Source organism: Oncorhynchus tshawytscha, unplaced genomic scaffold (assembly GCF_018296145.1).
Source record: "Oncorhynchus tshawytscha isolate Ot180627B unplaced genomic scaffold, Otsh_v2.0 Un_contig_6150_pilon_pilon, whole genome shotgun sequence".
Classification (NCBI taxonomy): domain Eukaryota; kingdom Metazoa; phylum Chordata; class Actinopteri; order Salmoniformes; family Salmonidae; genus Oncorhynchus; species Oncorhynchus tshawytscha.
This window is the reverse complement of record NW_024608637.1, coordinates 7,066-25,646: the sequence shown is the minus strand read 5'-3', so window position 1 is coordinate 25,646 and position 18,581 is coordinate 7,066. Positions and strand designations below refer to the sequence as shown.

General features: G+C 41.8%; 1 protein-coding gene across 1 annotated transcript; it reads right to left on the bottom strand.

Annotated features, from left to right (window-relative positions):
- Positions 1-7,666: 7,666 nt before the first annotated feature.
- On the bottom strand, positions 7,667-11,184 carry LOC121843688 (endonuclease domain-containing 1 protein-like). Its single transcript, XM_042313456.1, has 2 exons — positions 10,770-11,184; positions 7,667-8,396 (listed from the first exon to the last, which is right to left on the bottom strand). Exons 1-2 carry the CDS (start codon positions 11,100-11,102, stop codon positions 7,899-7,901), a joined length of 831 nt encoding a protein of 276 aa, XP_042169390.1. The 5' UTR covers positions 11,103-11,184; the 3' UTR covers positions 7,667-7,898.
- Positions 11,185-18,581: the final 7,397 nt, after the last annotated feature.

Genomic DNA, 18,581 nt, shown 5'->3' with positions numbered 1-18,581 from the left:
ACACCAAGCCCTTTCCAGACCTGGAGGTATTTAATCAGAACCAAACACACCAAGTCCTTCTCAGACACAGAGGTATTTAATCAGAACCAAACACACCAAGTCCTTCTCAGACACGGAGGTATTTAATCAGAACCAAACACACCAAGTCCTTCCCAGACACGGAGGTATTTAATCAGAACCAAACACACCAAGCCCTTCCCAGACACAGAGGTATTTAATCAGAACCAAACACACCAAGCCCTTCTCAGACACAGAGGTATTTAATCAGAACCAAACACACCAAGTCCTTCTCAGACACAGAGGTATTTAATCAGAACCAAACACACCAAGCCCTTCTCAGACACAGAGGTATTTAATCAGAACCAAACACACCAAGTCCTTCTCAGACACAGAGGTATTTAATCAGAACCAAACACACCAAAACCTTCTCAGACACAGAGGTATTTAATCAGAACCAAACACACCAAGCCCTTCTCAGACACGGAGGTATTTAATCAGTACATGTGACAGTATTGTAGTATTTGTCTATACCGATATCTATGGAGGATAATTGTGTCAAACAGGAAGTCTCACCACTTATTTATTGGAGGATGAAGAAATAATCTCCAATTATCTGTGTTTGTGACCGTTAACATGTGGTGGACGCGTGTCCATATAGGAGGTTCCTTACCAGGCAGAAGGGAGTTGAACTTTAACCTCTGCATCGGAGAGTTACAATGTTGCTGTCACTATGTAACCTACTACCTACAGTAGGACAACGAGTAGTTACAATGTTGCTGTCACTATGTAACCTACTACCTACAGTAGGACAACGAGTAGTTACAATGTTGCTGTCACTATGTAACCTACTACCTACAGTAGGACAACGAGTAGTTACAATGTTGCTGTCACTATGTAACCTACTACCTACAGTAGGACAACGAGTAGTTACAATGTTGCTGTCACTATGTAACCTACTACCTACAGTAGGACAACGAGTAGTTACAATGTTGCTGTCACTATGTAACCTACTACCTACAGTAGGACAACGAGTAGTTACAATGTTGCTGTCACTATGTAACCTACTACCTACAGTAGGACAACGAGTAGTTACAATGTTGCTGTCACTATGTAACCTACTACCTACAGTAGGACAACGAGTAGTTACAATGTTGCTGTCACTATGTAACATACCTACAGTAGGACAACGAGTAGTTACAATGTTGCTGTCACTATGTAACATACCTACAGTAGGACAACGAGTAGTTACAATGTTGCTGTCACTATGTAACCTACTACCTACAGTAGGACAACGAGTAGTTACAATGTTGCTGTCACTATGTAACATACCTACAGTAGGACAACGAGTAGTTACAATGTTGCTGTCACTATGTAACCTACTACCTACAGTAGGACAACGAGTAGTTACAATGTTGCTGTCACTATGTAACTACTACCTACAGTAGGACAACGAGTAGTTACAATGTTGCTGTCACTATGTAACCTACTACCTACAGTAGGACAACGAGTAGTTACAATGTTGCTGTCACTATGTAACATACCTACAGTAGGACAACGAGTAGTTACAATGTTGCTGTCACTATGTAACCTACTACCTACAGTAGGACAACGAGTAGTTACAATGTTGCTGTCACTATGTAACCTACTACCTACAGTAGGACAACGAGTAGTTACAATGTTGCTGTCACTATGTATTCTACCACCTACAGTAGGACAACGAGTTTCTGATTAATAATATCCCACCTGTTATCACACATGGCACGACCCCATAACTGTTACAATTACAATAGAAATAACACTTTTATATAACATATTTAATATATATTTTAATATTCCTGTCTAACTGTAAAACAGAGTAAGATTATTTGAGCTTTGGAAACAAGCGCTTTCATAAATGCATGGTGGGCCTCGTTATAAATGGGTGGGCCTTGTTCTAAATGCATGGTGGGCCTCGTTATAAATGGGTGGGCCTTGTTCTAAATGCATGGTGGGCCTCGTTCTAAATGCATGGTGGGCCTCGGGTGGGCCTATAAATGGGTGGGCCTCATTATAAATGCATGGTGGGCCTCGTTATAAATGCAAGGTGGGCCTCGTTATAAATGCATGGTGGGCCTCGTTATAAATGCATGGTGGGCCTCGTTATAAATGCAAATGCATGGTGGGCCTGGTTATAAATGCTTGGTGGGCCTCGTTATAAATGCATGGTGGGCCTCGTTATAAATGCATGGTGGGCCTCGTTATAAATGGGTGGGCCTCATCATAAATGCATGGTGGGCCTCGTTATAAATGCATGGTGGGCCTCGTTATAAATGCATGGTGGGCCTCGTTATAAATGCATGGTGGGCCTCGTTATAAATGCATGGTGGGCCTCGTTATAAATGCATGGTATGGCCTCGTTATAAATGCATGGTGGGCCTCGTTATAAATGCATGACGGCCTCGTTATAAATGCATGGTGGGCCTCGTTATAAATGGGTGGGCCTCGTTATAAATGGGTGGGCCTCGTTTCGCTGGAGCAGTGTAAAATAAATCAAAATCAAATCAAATCAAATCGAATAAGCTCTATGTCAATGACCCAGCCTTAACGAATTTCGTTTATTTACATATTGAATGTGATTGTCCAACATGTATTTATTTTGTAGAGTGACCTCTTTCCTCTGCTGTGGTGCTGCATTGCAGTCAGCGATGTTTTCTCTCGGTAGCTGTCCATGGTCCTGAAATCAAATCATGTGAGTCTGCTTGGACACCAGCCTGATCTCCAGCCTCTGGTAACTATCTAGTGACTTCTCATGAGAGGTTGATGAGGTGACACTGATTCTTCCAGTCCCTGGTTCCATCCCTGACCAGCGCAGATTTGGACTCGTGTGAAAAAGTTTGCCGCAAAAAAACAGAAGGCTGCATCGTTTTGCTTGGAATCGACAAGCCTTGGTCTCCACTCTCTCCCCATTCCCCATCTTCCTATTGTAGTTAGCCACCGAAAACGTTCGTCGCCCCTCATCTCTTGGTAAATTCCCCTCCTTATCCTGATGTGGCCCAGCCTGCACTAACATATCCCGTAAAGATCCATTCCTATATTTTGTCCACTCACCGGGATCTTCTATGTTTTTTTGTCTGGGAGTCGGATTTAGCAGCAGCACCACCACTGTCACCTGGGACCGGGAGCGAGGAATCTGAGTCTGGGTCCTACCAAGGATCGTGTGAGTGAACTTCGGGAGAAGGGGGAATGGGGTGGGGGAGGGAGGGAACTGTAGCAACACTATGAGCTGGTGGCTGGGCGCCGCGGGCTGTGTAGTGACCGAACAGGGGCGACGGAGGGCGGCAGACAATTGTCAAAATATCGTCTCAAATTCAGGTGCTGCCATAGGCGACGGTCTAATGGGAGGACTGGCCCTGATCCCGTCTGTAAACCCACAATGAGGACATCAAGTAAGTTTTCATAAATCATTGGGTTCCGTTCAAGAAGAAACGTCAGAGTCGTCTGAAGTGGAGGCATTAATTCATGTTGACATTTACAACATAACATGCTTGGACATTTCATCATTAAGACCTTTAGGGAATAATGTCTGGAGGGTGAAAATCCCAAAACATTCTCATTAGATCCGTGTTATATCACCTCCCCTGTCTGATATCTTGACTTTCTCTCTGTCACACAACCTAAAGGTAGAAATGTCATGTTTTAGGTCTTTACAATGTACTGCGACTGGATAATCCCGGTCTTTACTCCTGATTTAACTTTTATAATTCTCTGAGAGGTTTTACCTACATAACACAGCCCACATGGACATTTAATAATGTAGATAACATGGGTGGTGTCTACCTACATAACACAGCCCACATGGACATTTAATAATGTAGATAACATGGGTGGTGTCTACCTACATAACACAGCCCACATGGACATTTAATTATGTAGATAACATGGGTGGTGTCTACCTACATAACACAGCCCACATGGACATTTAATTATGTAGATAACATGGGTGGTGGAGCAGAGTGGCAGAAACAGACCTCTCCTATATACAATCAGTGGTGGGTTGTTAAATTGACCCGACCTCTCCTATATACAATCAGTGGTGGGTTGTTAAATTGACCCGACCCCTCCTATATAGTATGTGGTGGGTTGTTAAATTGACCCGACCTCTCCTATATACAATCAGTGGTGGGTTGTTAAATTGACCCGACCTCTCCTATATAGTATGTGGTGGGTTGTTAAATTGACCCGACCTCTCCTATATACAATCAGTGGTGGGTTGTTAAATTGACCCGACCTCTCCTATATAGTATGTGGTGGGTTGTTAAAATCAGCTGGCAGAACTGGGTCTGATAAAACATGACAACGGTTCTAAGGAGTTTTCTGTCTGTCTGTCATTCTGTCTGTGTATCTGTCTGTCTGTCATTCTGTCTGTGTATCTGTCTGTCTGTCTGTCTGTGTATCTGTCTGTCATTCTGTCTGTGTATCTGTCTGTCTGTCATTCTGTCTGTGTATCTGTCTGTCTGTCATTCTGTCTGTGTATCTGTCTGTCTGTGTATCTGTCGGTCTGTCATTCTGTCTGTGTATCTGTCTGTCTGTCATTCTGTCTGTCTGTCATTCTGTCGGTCTGTCATTCTGTCTGTGTATCTGTAGGTCTGTCATTCTGTCTGTGTATCTGTCTGTCTGTGTATCTGTCTGTTTGTCATTCTGTCTGTCTGTCATTCTGTCTGTGTATCTGTCTGTCTGTGTATCAGTCTGTCTGTCATTCTGTCTGTGTATCTGTCTGTCTGTCATTCTGTCTGTGTATCTGTCTGCCTGTATCTGTCTGTCTGTCATTCTGTCGGTCTGTCATTCTGTCTGTCTGTCATTCTGTCTGTGTATCTGTCTGTCATTCTGGCTGTGTATCTGTCTGTCTGTCATTCTGTCTGTGTATCTGTCTGTCTGTCATTCTGTCTGTGTATCTGTCTGTCAGTCATTCTGTCTGTGTATCTGTCTGTATGTCATTCTGTCTGTGTAGCTGTCTGTCTGTCATTCTGTCTGTGTGACTCTGTCTAGATTTAGGTTCCCAAGGAAGGTAGTCCTGATAGCCCTCAAACCCATCTGGATCTTGACACTCTGAACACGCGTTCTGCATCATATCTCTTACACCAGATAAGATATGTTTTGTATTTTGTAAAAGGGTATTTTCTTTTTTTTTTTTGCTGCAAAAACTGAAAAACCTGCTTGGAAGGAAATACTGCTGTGAAACCTACAGGAGCCGTATCTTAATTTGATCATCCTGTTGTTGTAGGACTTTTCCTACACAGAATGAAATGCTAATTTGTAATGTATTCCAGGTTCAAAAGGCTTCTGAAGTTTGTATTTTCTTCTTTATAATGTCAGACTTTTTTTTGACCAAACTATTTTTTAACCCCCCCTACAAAAAATGTCCATTAATTAAAAACAACATAACAATTTCCTGTTGCTGCAGGATCATTTCTGTTGTGTGAAACTTTCTAAAATGAATATATGACATATCTCTCTCTGCCTCCATCTCTCTATATCTGTCTCCATGTCTCTCTCTCTTTGCTTCTCTCTCTCTCTTTGCCTCTAACTCTGCATCACTCTCTCTCTACCTCCTTTGCTCTCTGCCTCGCTCTCTCTCTGCCTCCCTCTCTCTCTCTCTATTTATCTCTTCCTCTCTCTCTATCTCTGCCTCTCTCTTTATCTCCGCCTCTCTCTATCTCTGCCTCTCTCTTTATCTCCGCCTCTCTCTATCTCTGCCTCTCTCTTTATCTCTGCCTCTCTCTCTATCTCTGCCTCTCTTTATCTCTGCCTCTCTCTCTCTCTGCCTATCTCTCTCTCTATTTATCTCTGCCTCTCTTTATCTCAGCCACTCTCTCTCTGCCTCCCTCTCTCTCTCTCTATCTACCTCTGCCTCCCTCACTCTCTGCCTCCCTCTCTGTCTCTCTATCTCTGCCTCCCTCTCTCTCTCTATCTACCTCTGCCTCCCTCACTCTCTGCCTCCCTCTCTGTCTCTCTATCTCTGACTCCCTCTCTCTCTCTCTCTCTCTCTCATCCAAGGTCTTTTTTCTATACACTACTAAAGTGACACGTCATTTTCCAGGAAGTAGCCTTGTAGTTTTTTGTAGTCTTTCTGAATAGTCTTCAAGGGGTAAAAACGCATCGCAATGGTCTTCAAGCCAAATAATCCATAAAAGGAATCTAGGCAGAGGTAAATTCATCCAAAACAAAATAAGTATTTTATATATATATATATATATATATATATATATAAAATATATATTTATCAATCAATCAATCAATCAAAACCTGTCCTGTCCACAGAGGTCATGGATTGGAGGTTTGAAAACTGAAACAAGGCTGACCCCTGCTGGTGAGATGATTTGAGAACACTGCTTGAAAATCCTTTTTTAAATTATTTAACCTTTATTTAACTTGGCAAGTCAGTAAAGAACAAATTCTAATTTCCAATGACGGCCTAACCCGGCCACACCTGGACGATGCTGGACCAATAGTGCGCCGCCCTATGGGTGATGTATGTTTAGAGACATAGTAGCTTCTTGACCAGCTCCAGGTATGTTTAGAGACATGGTAGCTTCTTGACCAGCTCCAGGTATGTTTAGAGACATGGTAGCTTCTTGACCAGCTCCAGGTATGTTTAGAGACATGGTAGCTTCTTGACCAGCTCCAGGTATGTTTAGAGACATGGTAGCTTCTTGACCAGCTCCAGGTATGTTTAGAGACATGGTAGCTTCTTGACCAGCTCCAGGTATGTTTAGAGACATGGTAGCTTCTTGACCAGCTGGTATGTTTAGAGACATGGTAGCTGCTGGTATGCTGGACTGGTTGGACACATAGTCATGGCAAAGTTTGAATGAATAACTGACAACTAAAATAGTGCTTTCAATCGTTTATATTTTTAGCTCAAAAACGTGGTTTAATGTTGAATTGGAACATTTTGGAGTCACTTGGTTACATTTAAACACCATGAGAATAAAACACCAGACTCTCACAGGCTTCATTCATTATAGATGTTTATTCCTTCAGATGGGAAGAAGATGGAGACATACAGTGATAGAATTACATTCAGAACATATAATAATATCTCCATGGTAACAGTGATAGAATTACATTCAGAACATATAATAGTATCTCTATGGTAACAGTGATAGAATTACATTCAGAACATATAATAGTATCTCCATGGTAACAGTGATAGAATTACATTCAGAACATATAATAGTATCTCTATGGTAACAGTGATAGAATTACATTCAGAACATATAATAGTATCTCCATGGTAACAGTGATAGAATTACATTCAGAACATATAATAGTATCTCCATGGTAACAGTGATAGAATTACATTCAGAACATATAATAGTATCTCCATGGTAACAGTAATTACATTCAGAACATATAATAGTATCTCCATGGTAACAGTGATACATTCAGAACATATAATAGTATCTCCATGGTAACAGTGATAGAATTACATTCAGAACATATAATAGTATCTCTATGGTAACAGTGATAGAATTACATTCAGAACATATAATAGTATATGGTAACAGTGATAGAATTACATTCAGAACATATAATAGGGTAACAGTGATAGAATTACATTCAGAACATATAATAGTATCTCCATGGTAACAGTGATAGAATTACATTCAGAACATATAATAGTGTCTCCATGGTAAATATGTTTTAGAGTTGTCTGTGTTACCACTGGACCAAACTCTGGGACTGTGTCACCTACAAAGAGACACATTTACAATCCTCATCACATGTCATCAACCCTTTCCCGCTAATATCCCCACTTCCTATCTCCCTCTCTCTGCTCTTCTCTCTCTCTTTCTGAGAAGAACCTCTTGGACACTGATCTGGGAACACCTGGACATCACCACCTGGGTAGTGCTGCTTCAACATGTTATACAGCTCTGACAAGGTATGGGGTTCAATACTTGTTTGTTTGTTTCCTCTTGGTTCTCACCCCAGTGTGCTTTGGCCATCCACTCTTTCTTCTTGCTGTTGTAACAGCAGTAGGCTGTCCACAGGAGATCTGGGATGTTCACTCGGTTGTTCAGTTTGTTGTTGACACTGGGAACTGCTCCAGTCAACACATAGGCCTTGGGTTGACCATTATTATCAAGGCATTGCTTCAGGAGTATCTTTCTAACCGTACACTCCATCTTTCCCCAGCTACCTTCATTAAATGTCTTTAGTTGAGGAACAGCGTTTGTCAGGGTAAAGGTGGAGTCCTGATTTACAGGTTGGTGAGCAAAAGATTTAGGAAACAAGTGACCTTTGTTCACCTTCTTGTCTTTACCGTATTCATCATAATCCTGATTGACAGCCTGGTGTGTATAAATGACCCCTTGTTTCTCCAGACCCATAACTGGTTCAATTCCTCCGTCCAGCTGTAGGAACAATATTCATCATTATTCACTGAACTGACCTGTATATTAGACCTGTATATCAGACCTGTATAATAGACCTGTGTATTAGACCTGTATATTAGACCTGTATATTAGACCTGTATATTAGACCTGTATATCAGACCTGTATAATAGACCTGTATATTAGACCTGTATATTAGACCTGTATATTAGACCTGTATATTAGACCTGTATATTAGACCTGTATATTAGACCTGTATATCAGACCTGTATATTAGACCTGTATATTCGACCTGTATATAAGACCTGTATATCAGACCTGTATATCAGACCTGTATATTCGACCTGATATTAGACCTGTATATTAGACCTGTATATTGCTTATTACCTGTATATTAGACCTGTTTGTATTAGACCTGACCTGTATATGAGACCTGTATAGTAGACCTGTATATTAGACCTGACCTGTATATTAGACCTGACCTGTATATTAGACCTGTATATCAGACCTGTATAATAGACCTGTATATTAGACCTGTATATTAGACCTGTATATTAGACCTGACCTGTATATTAGACCTGACCTGTATATTAGACCTGTATATTAGACCTGTATATTAGACCTGACCTGTATATTAGACCTGTATATTAGACCTGACCTGTATATTAGACCTGTATATTAGACCTGTATATTAGACCTGTATATTAGACCTGTATATTAGACCTGTATATTAGACCTGTATATTAGACCTGTATATTAGACCTGTGTATATTAGACCTGTATATTAGACCTGTATATTAGACCTGTGTATATTAGACCTGTATATTAGACCTGACCTGTATATTAGACCTGTATATTAGACCTGTATATTAGACCTGTATATTAGACCTGACCTGTATATTAGACCTGTATATTAGACCTGTATATTAGACCTGTATATTAGACCTGACCTGTATATTAGACCTGTATATTAGACCTGACCTGTATATTAGACCTGTATATTAGACCTGTATATTAGACCTGTATATTAGACCTGTATATTAGACCTGACCTGTATATTAGACCTGTATATTAGACCTGTATATTAGACCTGACCTGTATATTAGACCTGTATATTAGACCTGTATATTAGACCTGTATATTAGACCTGTATATTAGACCTGTATAGTAGACCTGTATAGTAGACCTGTATAGTAGACCTGTATAGTAGACCTGTATATTAGACCTGTATAGTAGACCTGTATATCAGACCTGACCTGTATATTAGACCTGACCTGTATATTAGACCTGTATATTAGACCTGATCTGTATATAGACCTGTATATTAGACCTGTATATTAGACCTGTATATCAGACCTGTATATCAGACCTGTATATTAGACCTGTATATCAGACCTGTATAGTAGACCTGTATATCAGACCTGTATAGTAGACCTGAATAGTAGACCTGTATATTAGACCTGTATAGTAGACCTGTATATTAGACCTGTATATTAGACCTGTATAGTAGACCTGTATAGTAGACCTGTATATCAGACCTGTATATCAGACCTGACCTGTATAGTAGACCTGTATAGTAGACCTGTATATTTGACCTGTGTATATCAGACCTGTATAGTAGACCTGTATAGTAGACCTGTATATTAGACCTGTATATTAGACCTGTATAGTAGACCTGTATAGTAGACCTGTATAGTAGACCTGTATAGTAGACCTGTATAGTAGACCTGTATAGTAGACCTGTATATTAGACCTGTATATTAGACCTGTATATAGACCTGTATATTAGACCTGTATAGTAGACCTGTATAGTAGACCTGTATAGAGACCTGACCTGTATATTAGACCTGTATAGTAGACCTGTATAGTAGACCTGTATATTAGACCTGTATATTAGACCTGTATAGTAGACCTGTATAGTAGACCTGTATAGTAGACCTGTATAGTAGACCTGTATATTAGACCTGTATAGTAGACCTGTATATTAGACCTGTATAGTAGACCTGTATAGTAGACCTGTATAGACCTGTATAGTTGACCTGTATAGTAGACCTGTATAGTAGACCTGTATATTACTGTGCATCCTGAAGTATTCAAACCCTTTGACTTTTTCCACATTTGTTACGTTACAGACTAATTCTAAAATTGATTAAATTATACTTTTCCCTCATCAATCTACACACAATCTACACACACCCCATAATGACAAAGCAAAACCAGGGTCTGAATACTGTATATGTAAATAAGGTATTTCTGTTTATTATTTTAGAAACTATCCCTTTAAGGAATGAAACAGACATGTAATCTTGCTAGACAGACAGTAGGAATTGTCTATTGAAAGTTATTGTTCAACCTTGGCATGAAATGTCGATTTGAAAAGATGTTTAAATTACCTGAGGTTCAATCATCCATGTATCTGGTCTTGTCCCGCTCGGTCCGACCCCAGTGAAGGTGTAGGCTGAGAACACAGGGATCATGTTGGTCGTGTCGTAGAGAGTTGCAAACATGTAGGTTTTCTTGTACTTCTGGCAGATCGGCTTGTAGCGGTTCTGGTCCTGGACTTTCCCACCAACCAAAATACCTGGGAGATTTGGAGTTGTCCCCTCCAGGAAGAACGTCTCACAGTCTGTAACATCACTGAACCTCTCTACTACATGAGAGAGAGCAGGAGGAAGGAGAGAGAGGAGGAGGAGGAGAGTAGAGAGATGATTCAATACCCCCATCATCACCTGAAGACTGTACACCACAGAGACAAAGATGAAGTTACAGAGACCAGTTGGTAGACTGGAGAGTGTTGAGCTGAGTCAGGACAGACTGATTTAAATAGTTATTACAGAGACCAGTTGGTAGACTGGAGAGTGTTGAGCTGAGTCAGGACAGACTGATTTAAATAGTTATTACAGAGACCAGTTGGTAGACTGGAGACTGTTGAGCTGAGTCAGGACAGACTGATTTAAATAGTTATTACAGAGACCAGTTGGTAGACTGGAGACTGTTGAGCTGAGTCAGGACAGACTGATTTAAATAGTTATTACAGAGACCAGTTGGTAGACTGGAGACTGTTGAGCTGAGTCAGGACAGACTGATTTAAATAGTTATTACAGAGACCAGTTGGTAGACTGGAGACTGTTGAGCTGAGTCAGAACAGACTGCTTTAAATAGGTTTTCAGAGACAACCTCCTTCAGGTGTCAAAACAGACAGGGTTGATTTGCATAAACTCCTCTGTACGTTTCCATGGAAAATGCTTTTACTAATCAAATGTGACTCACCTCCTATAGGTCTATTCCATGGGACTGACTCACCTCCTATAGGCCTATTCCATGGGAATGACTCACCTCCTATAGGCCTATTCCATGGGAATGACTCACCTCCTATAGGCCTATTCCATGGGAATGACTCACCTCCTATAGGTCTATTCCATGGGACTGACTCACCTCCTATAGGTCTATTCCATGGGAATGACTCACCTCCTATAGGTCTATTCCATGGGACTGACTCACCTCCTATAGGTCTATTACATAGGAATGACTCACCTCCTATAGGTCTATTCCATGGGACTGACTCACCTCCTAAATGCCTATTCCATGGGACTGACTCACCTCCTATAGGCCTATTCCATGGGACTGACTCACCTCCTATAGGTCTATTCCATGGGACTGACTCACCTCCTAAATGCCTATTCCATGGGACTGACTCACCTCCTATAGGCCTATTCCATGGGACTGACTCACCTCCTAAATGCCTATTCCATGGGACTGACTCACCTCCTATAGGCCTATTCCATGGGACTGACTCACCTCCTAAATGCCTATTCCATGGGACTGACTCACCTCCTATAGGCCTATTCCATGGGACTGACTCACCTCCTATAGGCCTATTCCATGGGACTGACTCACCTCCTATAGGTCTATTCCATGGGACTGACTCACCTCCTAAATGCCTATTCCATGGGACTGACTCACCTCCTATAGGCCTATTCCATGGGACTGACTCACCTCCTATAGGCCTATTCCATGGGACTGACTCACCTCCTATAGGCCTATTCCATGGGACTGACTCACCTCCTATAGGCCTATTCCATGGGACTGACTCACCTCCTATAGGTCTATTCCATGGGACTGACTCACCTCCTAAATGCCTATTCCATGGGACTGACTCACCTCCTATAGGCCTATTCCATGGGACTGACTCACCTCCTATAGGTCTATTCCATGGGACTGACTCACCTCCTATAGGCCTATTCCATGGGACTGACTCACCTCCTATAGGCCTATTCCATGGGACTGACTCACCTCCTATAGGCCTATTCCATGGGACTGACTCACCTCCTATAGGTCTATTCCATGGGACTGACTCACCTCCTATAGGCCTATTCCATGGGACTGACTCACCTCCTATAGGCCTATTCCATGGGAATGACTCACCTCCTATAGGCCTATTCCATGGGAATTATACATTTTCATGTAAATCTACCATTGAGAATGTCATGTCAAATCAAATCAAATCAAATGTATTTATATAGCCCTTCGTACATCAGCTGATATCTCGAGGTGCTGTACAGAAACCCAGCCTAAAACCCCAAACAGCAAGTAATGCAGGTGTAGAAGCACGGTGACTAGGAAAAACCCCTAGAAAGGCCAAAACCTAGGAAGAAACCTAGAGAGGAACCAGGCAATGTGGGGTGGCCAGTCCTCTTCTGGCTGTGCCGGGTGGAGATTATAACAGAACATGGCCAAGATGTTCAAATGTTCATAAATGACCAGCATGGTCCAATAATAATAATCACAGGCAGAACAGTTGAAACTGGAGTAGCAGCACGGCCAGGTGGACTGGGGACAGCAAGGAGTCATCATGTGAGGTAGTCCTGAGGCATGGTCCTAGGGCTCAGGTCCTCCGAGAGAGAGAAAGAAAGAGAGAATTAGAGAGATAAAACTTAAATTCACACAGGACACCGAATAGGACAGGAGAAGTACTCCAGATATAACAAACTGACCCTAGCCCCCGACACACATAAACTACTGCAGCATAAATACTGGAGGCTGAGACAGGAGGGGTCAGATGACACCCCGGACAGGGCCAAACAGGAAGGATATAACCCCACCCACTTTGCCAAAGCACAGCCCCCATACCACTAGAGGGATATCTTCAACCACCAACTTACCATCCTGAGACAAGGCCGAGTATAGCCCACAAAGATCTCCGCCACGGCACAACCCAAGGGGGCGCCAACCCAGACAGGAAGATCATATCAGTGACTCACCCACTCAAGTGACGGATCCCTCCTAGGGACGGTATGAAAGAGCCCTAGTAAGCTTGGCTTTTCCTAGATAAGTGTTTTAAAGAAATGGGGAGACTTAGGTATTTGTTTTTGGATCGAAGCTGTAGAGATCAGTCAGGAATTGATCTTCTCTCTAATTCATCATTAAATGACCGGTTATGATGGTGCATTCATCAGCTGTACAGTTGCAAGCTGTTATTTTTGCGTTTTGGACCAAAGTTAACTTTTAACACATTGACTTTGTTTGAACATGATTTCATAAACAAAAGGAGGAAAAGTCATGTTGAATGTTTTTAACCTCCTGCCCTTCCTTCTCCTGACGGTTGTCTGGCCAACTGATTATCAAATTCCCCAGGTGAACCTTGACTTGTCAGTTTAATGCAGAATGAATGTACCCTCTCTGTTCTCCTCAATGCTGAACCCGGATGTAGTGACTGTGTACACTGAGAGTTTTTCTTCCTCTCTCATGATCTATCAATGCCTCAGGATGTCACTCAGTAAATATTATCTTACTGGATGAGGAACTCTTCTCTCATGATCTATCAATGTCTCAGGATGTCACTGAATAAACATTATCTAACTGAATGAGGAACTCTTCTCTCATGATCTATCAATGTCTCAGGATGTCACTGAGTAAATATTATCTACCTGAATGAGGAACTATTCTCTCATGATCTATCAATGCCTCAGGATGTCACTGAGTAAATATTATCTAACTGAATGAGGAACTATTCTCTCATGATCTATCAATGCCTCAGGATGTCACTGAGTAAACATTATCTAACTGAATGAGGAACTATTCTCTCATGATCTATCAATGCCTCAGGATGTCACTGAATAAACATTATCTAACTGAATGAGGAAATATTCTCTCATGATCTATCAATGCCTCAGGATGTCACTGAATAAACATTATCTAACTGAATGAGGAACTATTCTCTCATGATCTATCAATGCCTCAGGATGTCACTGAGTAAACATTATCTAACTGAATGAGGAACTCTTCTGTCATGATTTCTGGGAGAAGGTGTGTCTGAAGTAAACAGAGCACCCGGCCTGCAAGCAGTCAACTTCCTTTTCATTTTGTTTATTACATTGACCAGATCAACATGTACTTGTCTGTTTAAATGAGTCCTGTCTGACATAATTATTGGACTTGCAACAGTCAACTTAGTTGCCTAGTGGGTTGAGTATCCACCCTGATAGGGGATTGGGGTTTGATCCCTGGTTGAGTCATACCAAAGACTGTAAAAAATGGGACCAGATGTGTCTCTGCTTGGCACTCAGCATTAAGGAGATGATGGAGTACAAGGCCTTCTAACAGACTATCTTCCTGTCCAGTACTGGTACATCACGCTGCTTCTTGCTACAGAAACAAGAGGCTCTTGTCCTTTGGGTCGTTCTGGTTTCAGACAAGACTTACTTTAGTAGTCAGTTGACAATTAAAATTACATTTCACTCATTTTGTTTCCAAAAAAATAGGGAAACGTTGATCTTGTGAATTGGATGAATGAACTGAAATAAAATTGTAATAAAATAAGTTAAATGGTGAATTGAGGATTGTCTTTCGGGAGAAAGAAAAAACAGACACAAAATACAAAAACACAATTCAGGAGCCGTGTTGAAAATGTTGTGAAATGTTATCTACTCTTTCCATGGAATAGCAGCACCGAGGTTACGGTTGCTGAGTTCACATTCATTAATATGTTAATGTTATCTGCTCTTTCCATGGAATAGCAGCACCGAGGTTACGGTTGCTGAGTTCACATTCATTAATATGTTAATGTTATCTACTCTTTCCATGGAATAGCAGCACCGAGGTTACGGTTGCTGAGTTCACATTCATTAATATTCCACAAGGCCTCTGACACAAAAACTCAAAGAACTCCAAATGTTTAGTATGATGTCTCAAAAGGGCCTCACCTACATTATCTGCAGATATGTTTACATCTGAATGAAATGGAGGAAGATGTGTCCAACTGAATGAAATGGAGGAAGATGTGTCCAACTGAATGAAATGGAGGAAGATGTGTCCAACTGAATGAAACAGAGGAAGATGTGTCCAACTGAATGACATGGAGGAAGATGTGTCCAACTGAATGAAATGGAGGAAGATGTGTCCAACTGAATGAAATGGAGGAAGATGTGTCCTACTGAATGAAATGGAGGAAGATGTGTCCTACTGAATGAAATGGAGGAAGATGTGTCCAACTGAATGAAATAGAGGAATATGTGTCCAACTGAATGAAATGGAGGAAGATGTGTCCAACTGAATGAAATGGAGGAAGATGTGTCCAACTGAATGAAATGGAGGAAGATGTGTCCAACTGAATGAAATGGAGGAAGATGTGTCCTACTGAATGAAAGGGAGCAAGATGTGTGTTACTGAATGAAATGGACGAAGATGTGTCCAACTGAATGAAACGGAGGAAGATGTGTCCAACTGAATGAAACGGAGGAAGATGTGTCCAACTGAATGAAATGGAGGAAGATGTGTCCAACTGAATGAAATGGAGGAAGATGTGTCCAACTGAATGAAATGGAGGAAGATGTGTCCAACTGAATGAAATGGAGGAAGATGTGTACAACTTGGTGCATTCTGTATCTATAGTCTGAAATAATGGTTTCATTTATTGGTGTTGTTTATGTTGATGTATTGTGGTCTGACCACTGCTGAGTTTAGTTCCAGTATCTGAAGTAGTTCACAGTAACAGTTGACACAAAGCTGTGTATGTAGAGTTAGAAAATGTGGTTCCTAACAACACTGTGGTCAGAGCAGCACTGGACTGGTTAACACCTCAGACTCAGCAGCTGTAGATTCTTCAGTGGAGTCAGGCGCAGAGAGCAGAGGATTCAGAAAAACACTTTTTTTCCGTACAAACACTGCGCACAAAGAGGGTGACGCACAACACTCCAAAAATGTATTACGCAGGTACATACGCTGTACAGCGGACAATCCAAAAGACAGGAACACTCCTTGACCAAAATCAGCAAACAAGCACGAACACAGGCGAGCTAACTGAACTTAAATAACCCCAACCCAAAACCCCAAACAACGAACAGGTGAAGCCAATTAGACCCAACAAAACGAAAAGGGGAAAAGGGATCGGTAGCAGCTGGTAGACCGGTGACGACGACCGCCGAGCGCCACCTGAACGGGAAGGGGAGCCACCTCCGGTGATATTCGTGACACAATCATTATCACATTGAATAAGAGCTTTCTACATGGTTTCTAATTGGAGTTATTTAGCTGTTACTTTGTTCCCCAGTCTAACCTCCCTTCATGTATAATCTTTAAAATAACTGCTTCGCTTAAGTAAAACATTTTTAAGTTCTTCAATTACCAGCTGAAGCAGGTCACATAATTAAACTTCATGTAAAATTTGTGGTGGCTTATTTCTGCTTTACCAATTGAGGAGAGTTACAAACTTCACACACCAGAGTTATACTTAAACTACATCTTTAATAATAAGAGCTTTGCCTTTTGACTTTCAATGATGCGCTATCTCTAATGAACCATTGAAAGTGACTACAGAAAATGACAAAGATCTTTTATAGCCAAGATACACCCCTCTCAGCCTACATGACAAACCACAGATCTTAGGAACAGTTCACAAATAAATACTTTTACTTAAGAGAGAGGAGTATCCCATAGCCAGATAGCATTCGCTATAAACTATCGTTCAGTTTGGTCCCTAAGACGAGGTTCTAATCTCATTCCTGGTACTTCATAGCACAGAACCATTACCTCATCCAATGGCATAACTCAATTGTCAACTCTAGATACCCCCATCTCAAGTAAACCCCCTCTTGACCCCACTCCTGGACAAGCTCACTGAGGGGAGTGACTTGCGCACAGACATTGTGGAGACAAGTAATTGGTGGGGTGCAGGGCCTGGGTTTACCTCCACATCACCCGCGGAACAGAGAGGAGTAGTATGAGGGTGTGGCTAAAGGCTATAGAAACTGGTCGCCTAGAGCGTTGGGGACAGAGAATAAAAGGAGCAGATTTCTGGGCATGGTAAAATATATTCAGGGCATAATGCGCAGACAGGGGTGTGGTGGGGTGCGGGTACAGCGGAGGTAAGCCCAGGCACTGGGTGATGTTGAGAGAGGTTGTATCTCTGGACATGCTGGTTGTAATGGGTGAGGTCACCGCATGTGTGGGAGGTGGGACAAAGGAGGTATCAGGGGTATGAAGAGTGGAACTAGGGGCTCCATTGTAAACTAAAACAATGATAACTAACCTGAACAACAGTATACAAGGCATATTGACATTTGAGAGAGACATACAGCGAGGCATACAGTAATCACAGGTGTTGAATTGGGAGAGCTAGCTAAACCAGTAACATAGTTTAACAGATACAGTAGGGAGAACAAGTATTTGATACGCTGCCAATTTTGCAGGTTTTCCTACTTACAAAGCATGTATATACAGGTAACGAGTTCAAACAGGTGCCATATGACATCTGAATTACTTATGTTACCCAACTAATTCTGATTCATCCACCACAAATTACCTTTGTAATTGTGACTTAAAAGTTGTGGACATTTATTTGCTAATTGTTTACATAAAATGTTCCTTGAATGTTGGCTTGTATGACCTATGCAGTGGTTCCCAAACGATTTATAGTCCCGTACATCTTCAAACATTCAACCTCCATCTGCGTACCCCCTCTAGCACCAGGGTCAGCTGTACCCCCTCTAGCACCAGGGTCAGCTGTACCCCCTCTAGCACCAGGGTCAGCTGTACCCCCTCTAGCACCAGGGTCAGCTGTACCCCCTCTAGCACCAGGGTCAGCTGTACCCCTCTAGCACCAGGGTCAGCTGTACCCCTCTAGCACCAGGGTCAGCTGTACCCCCTCTAGCACCAGGGTCAGCTGTACCCCCTCTAGCACCAGGGTCAGCTGTACCCCTCTAGCACCA

Bases quoted from the DNA above. Each gene is read 5' to 3' on its own strand.
- LOC121843688 (XM_042313456.1), bottom strand. From the start codon at position 11,102: ATGATGGGGGTATTGAATCATCTCTCTACTCTCCTCCTCCTCCTCTCT. The intron at 8,397-10,769 runs GTAATTTAAACA...TTGTTCCTACAG, and splicing joins CATGGATGATTGAACCTCAG to CTGGACGGAGGAATTGAACC.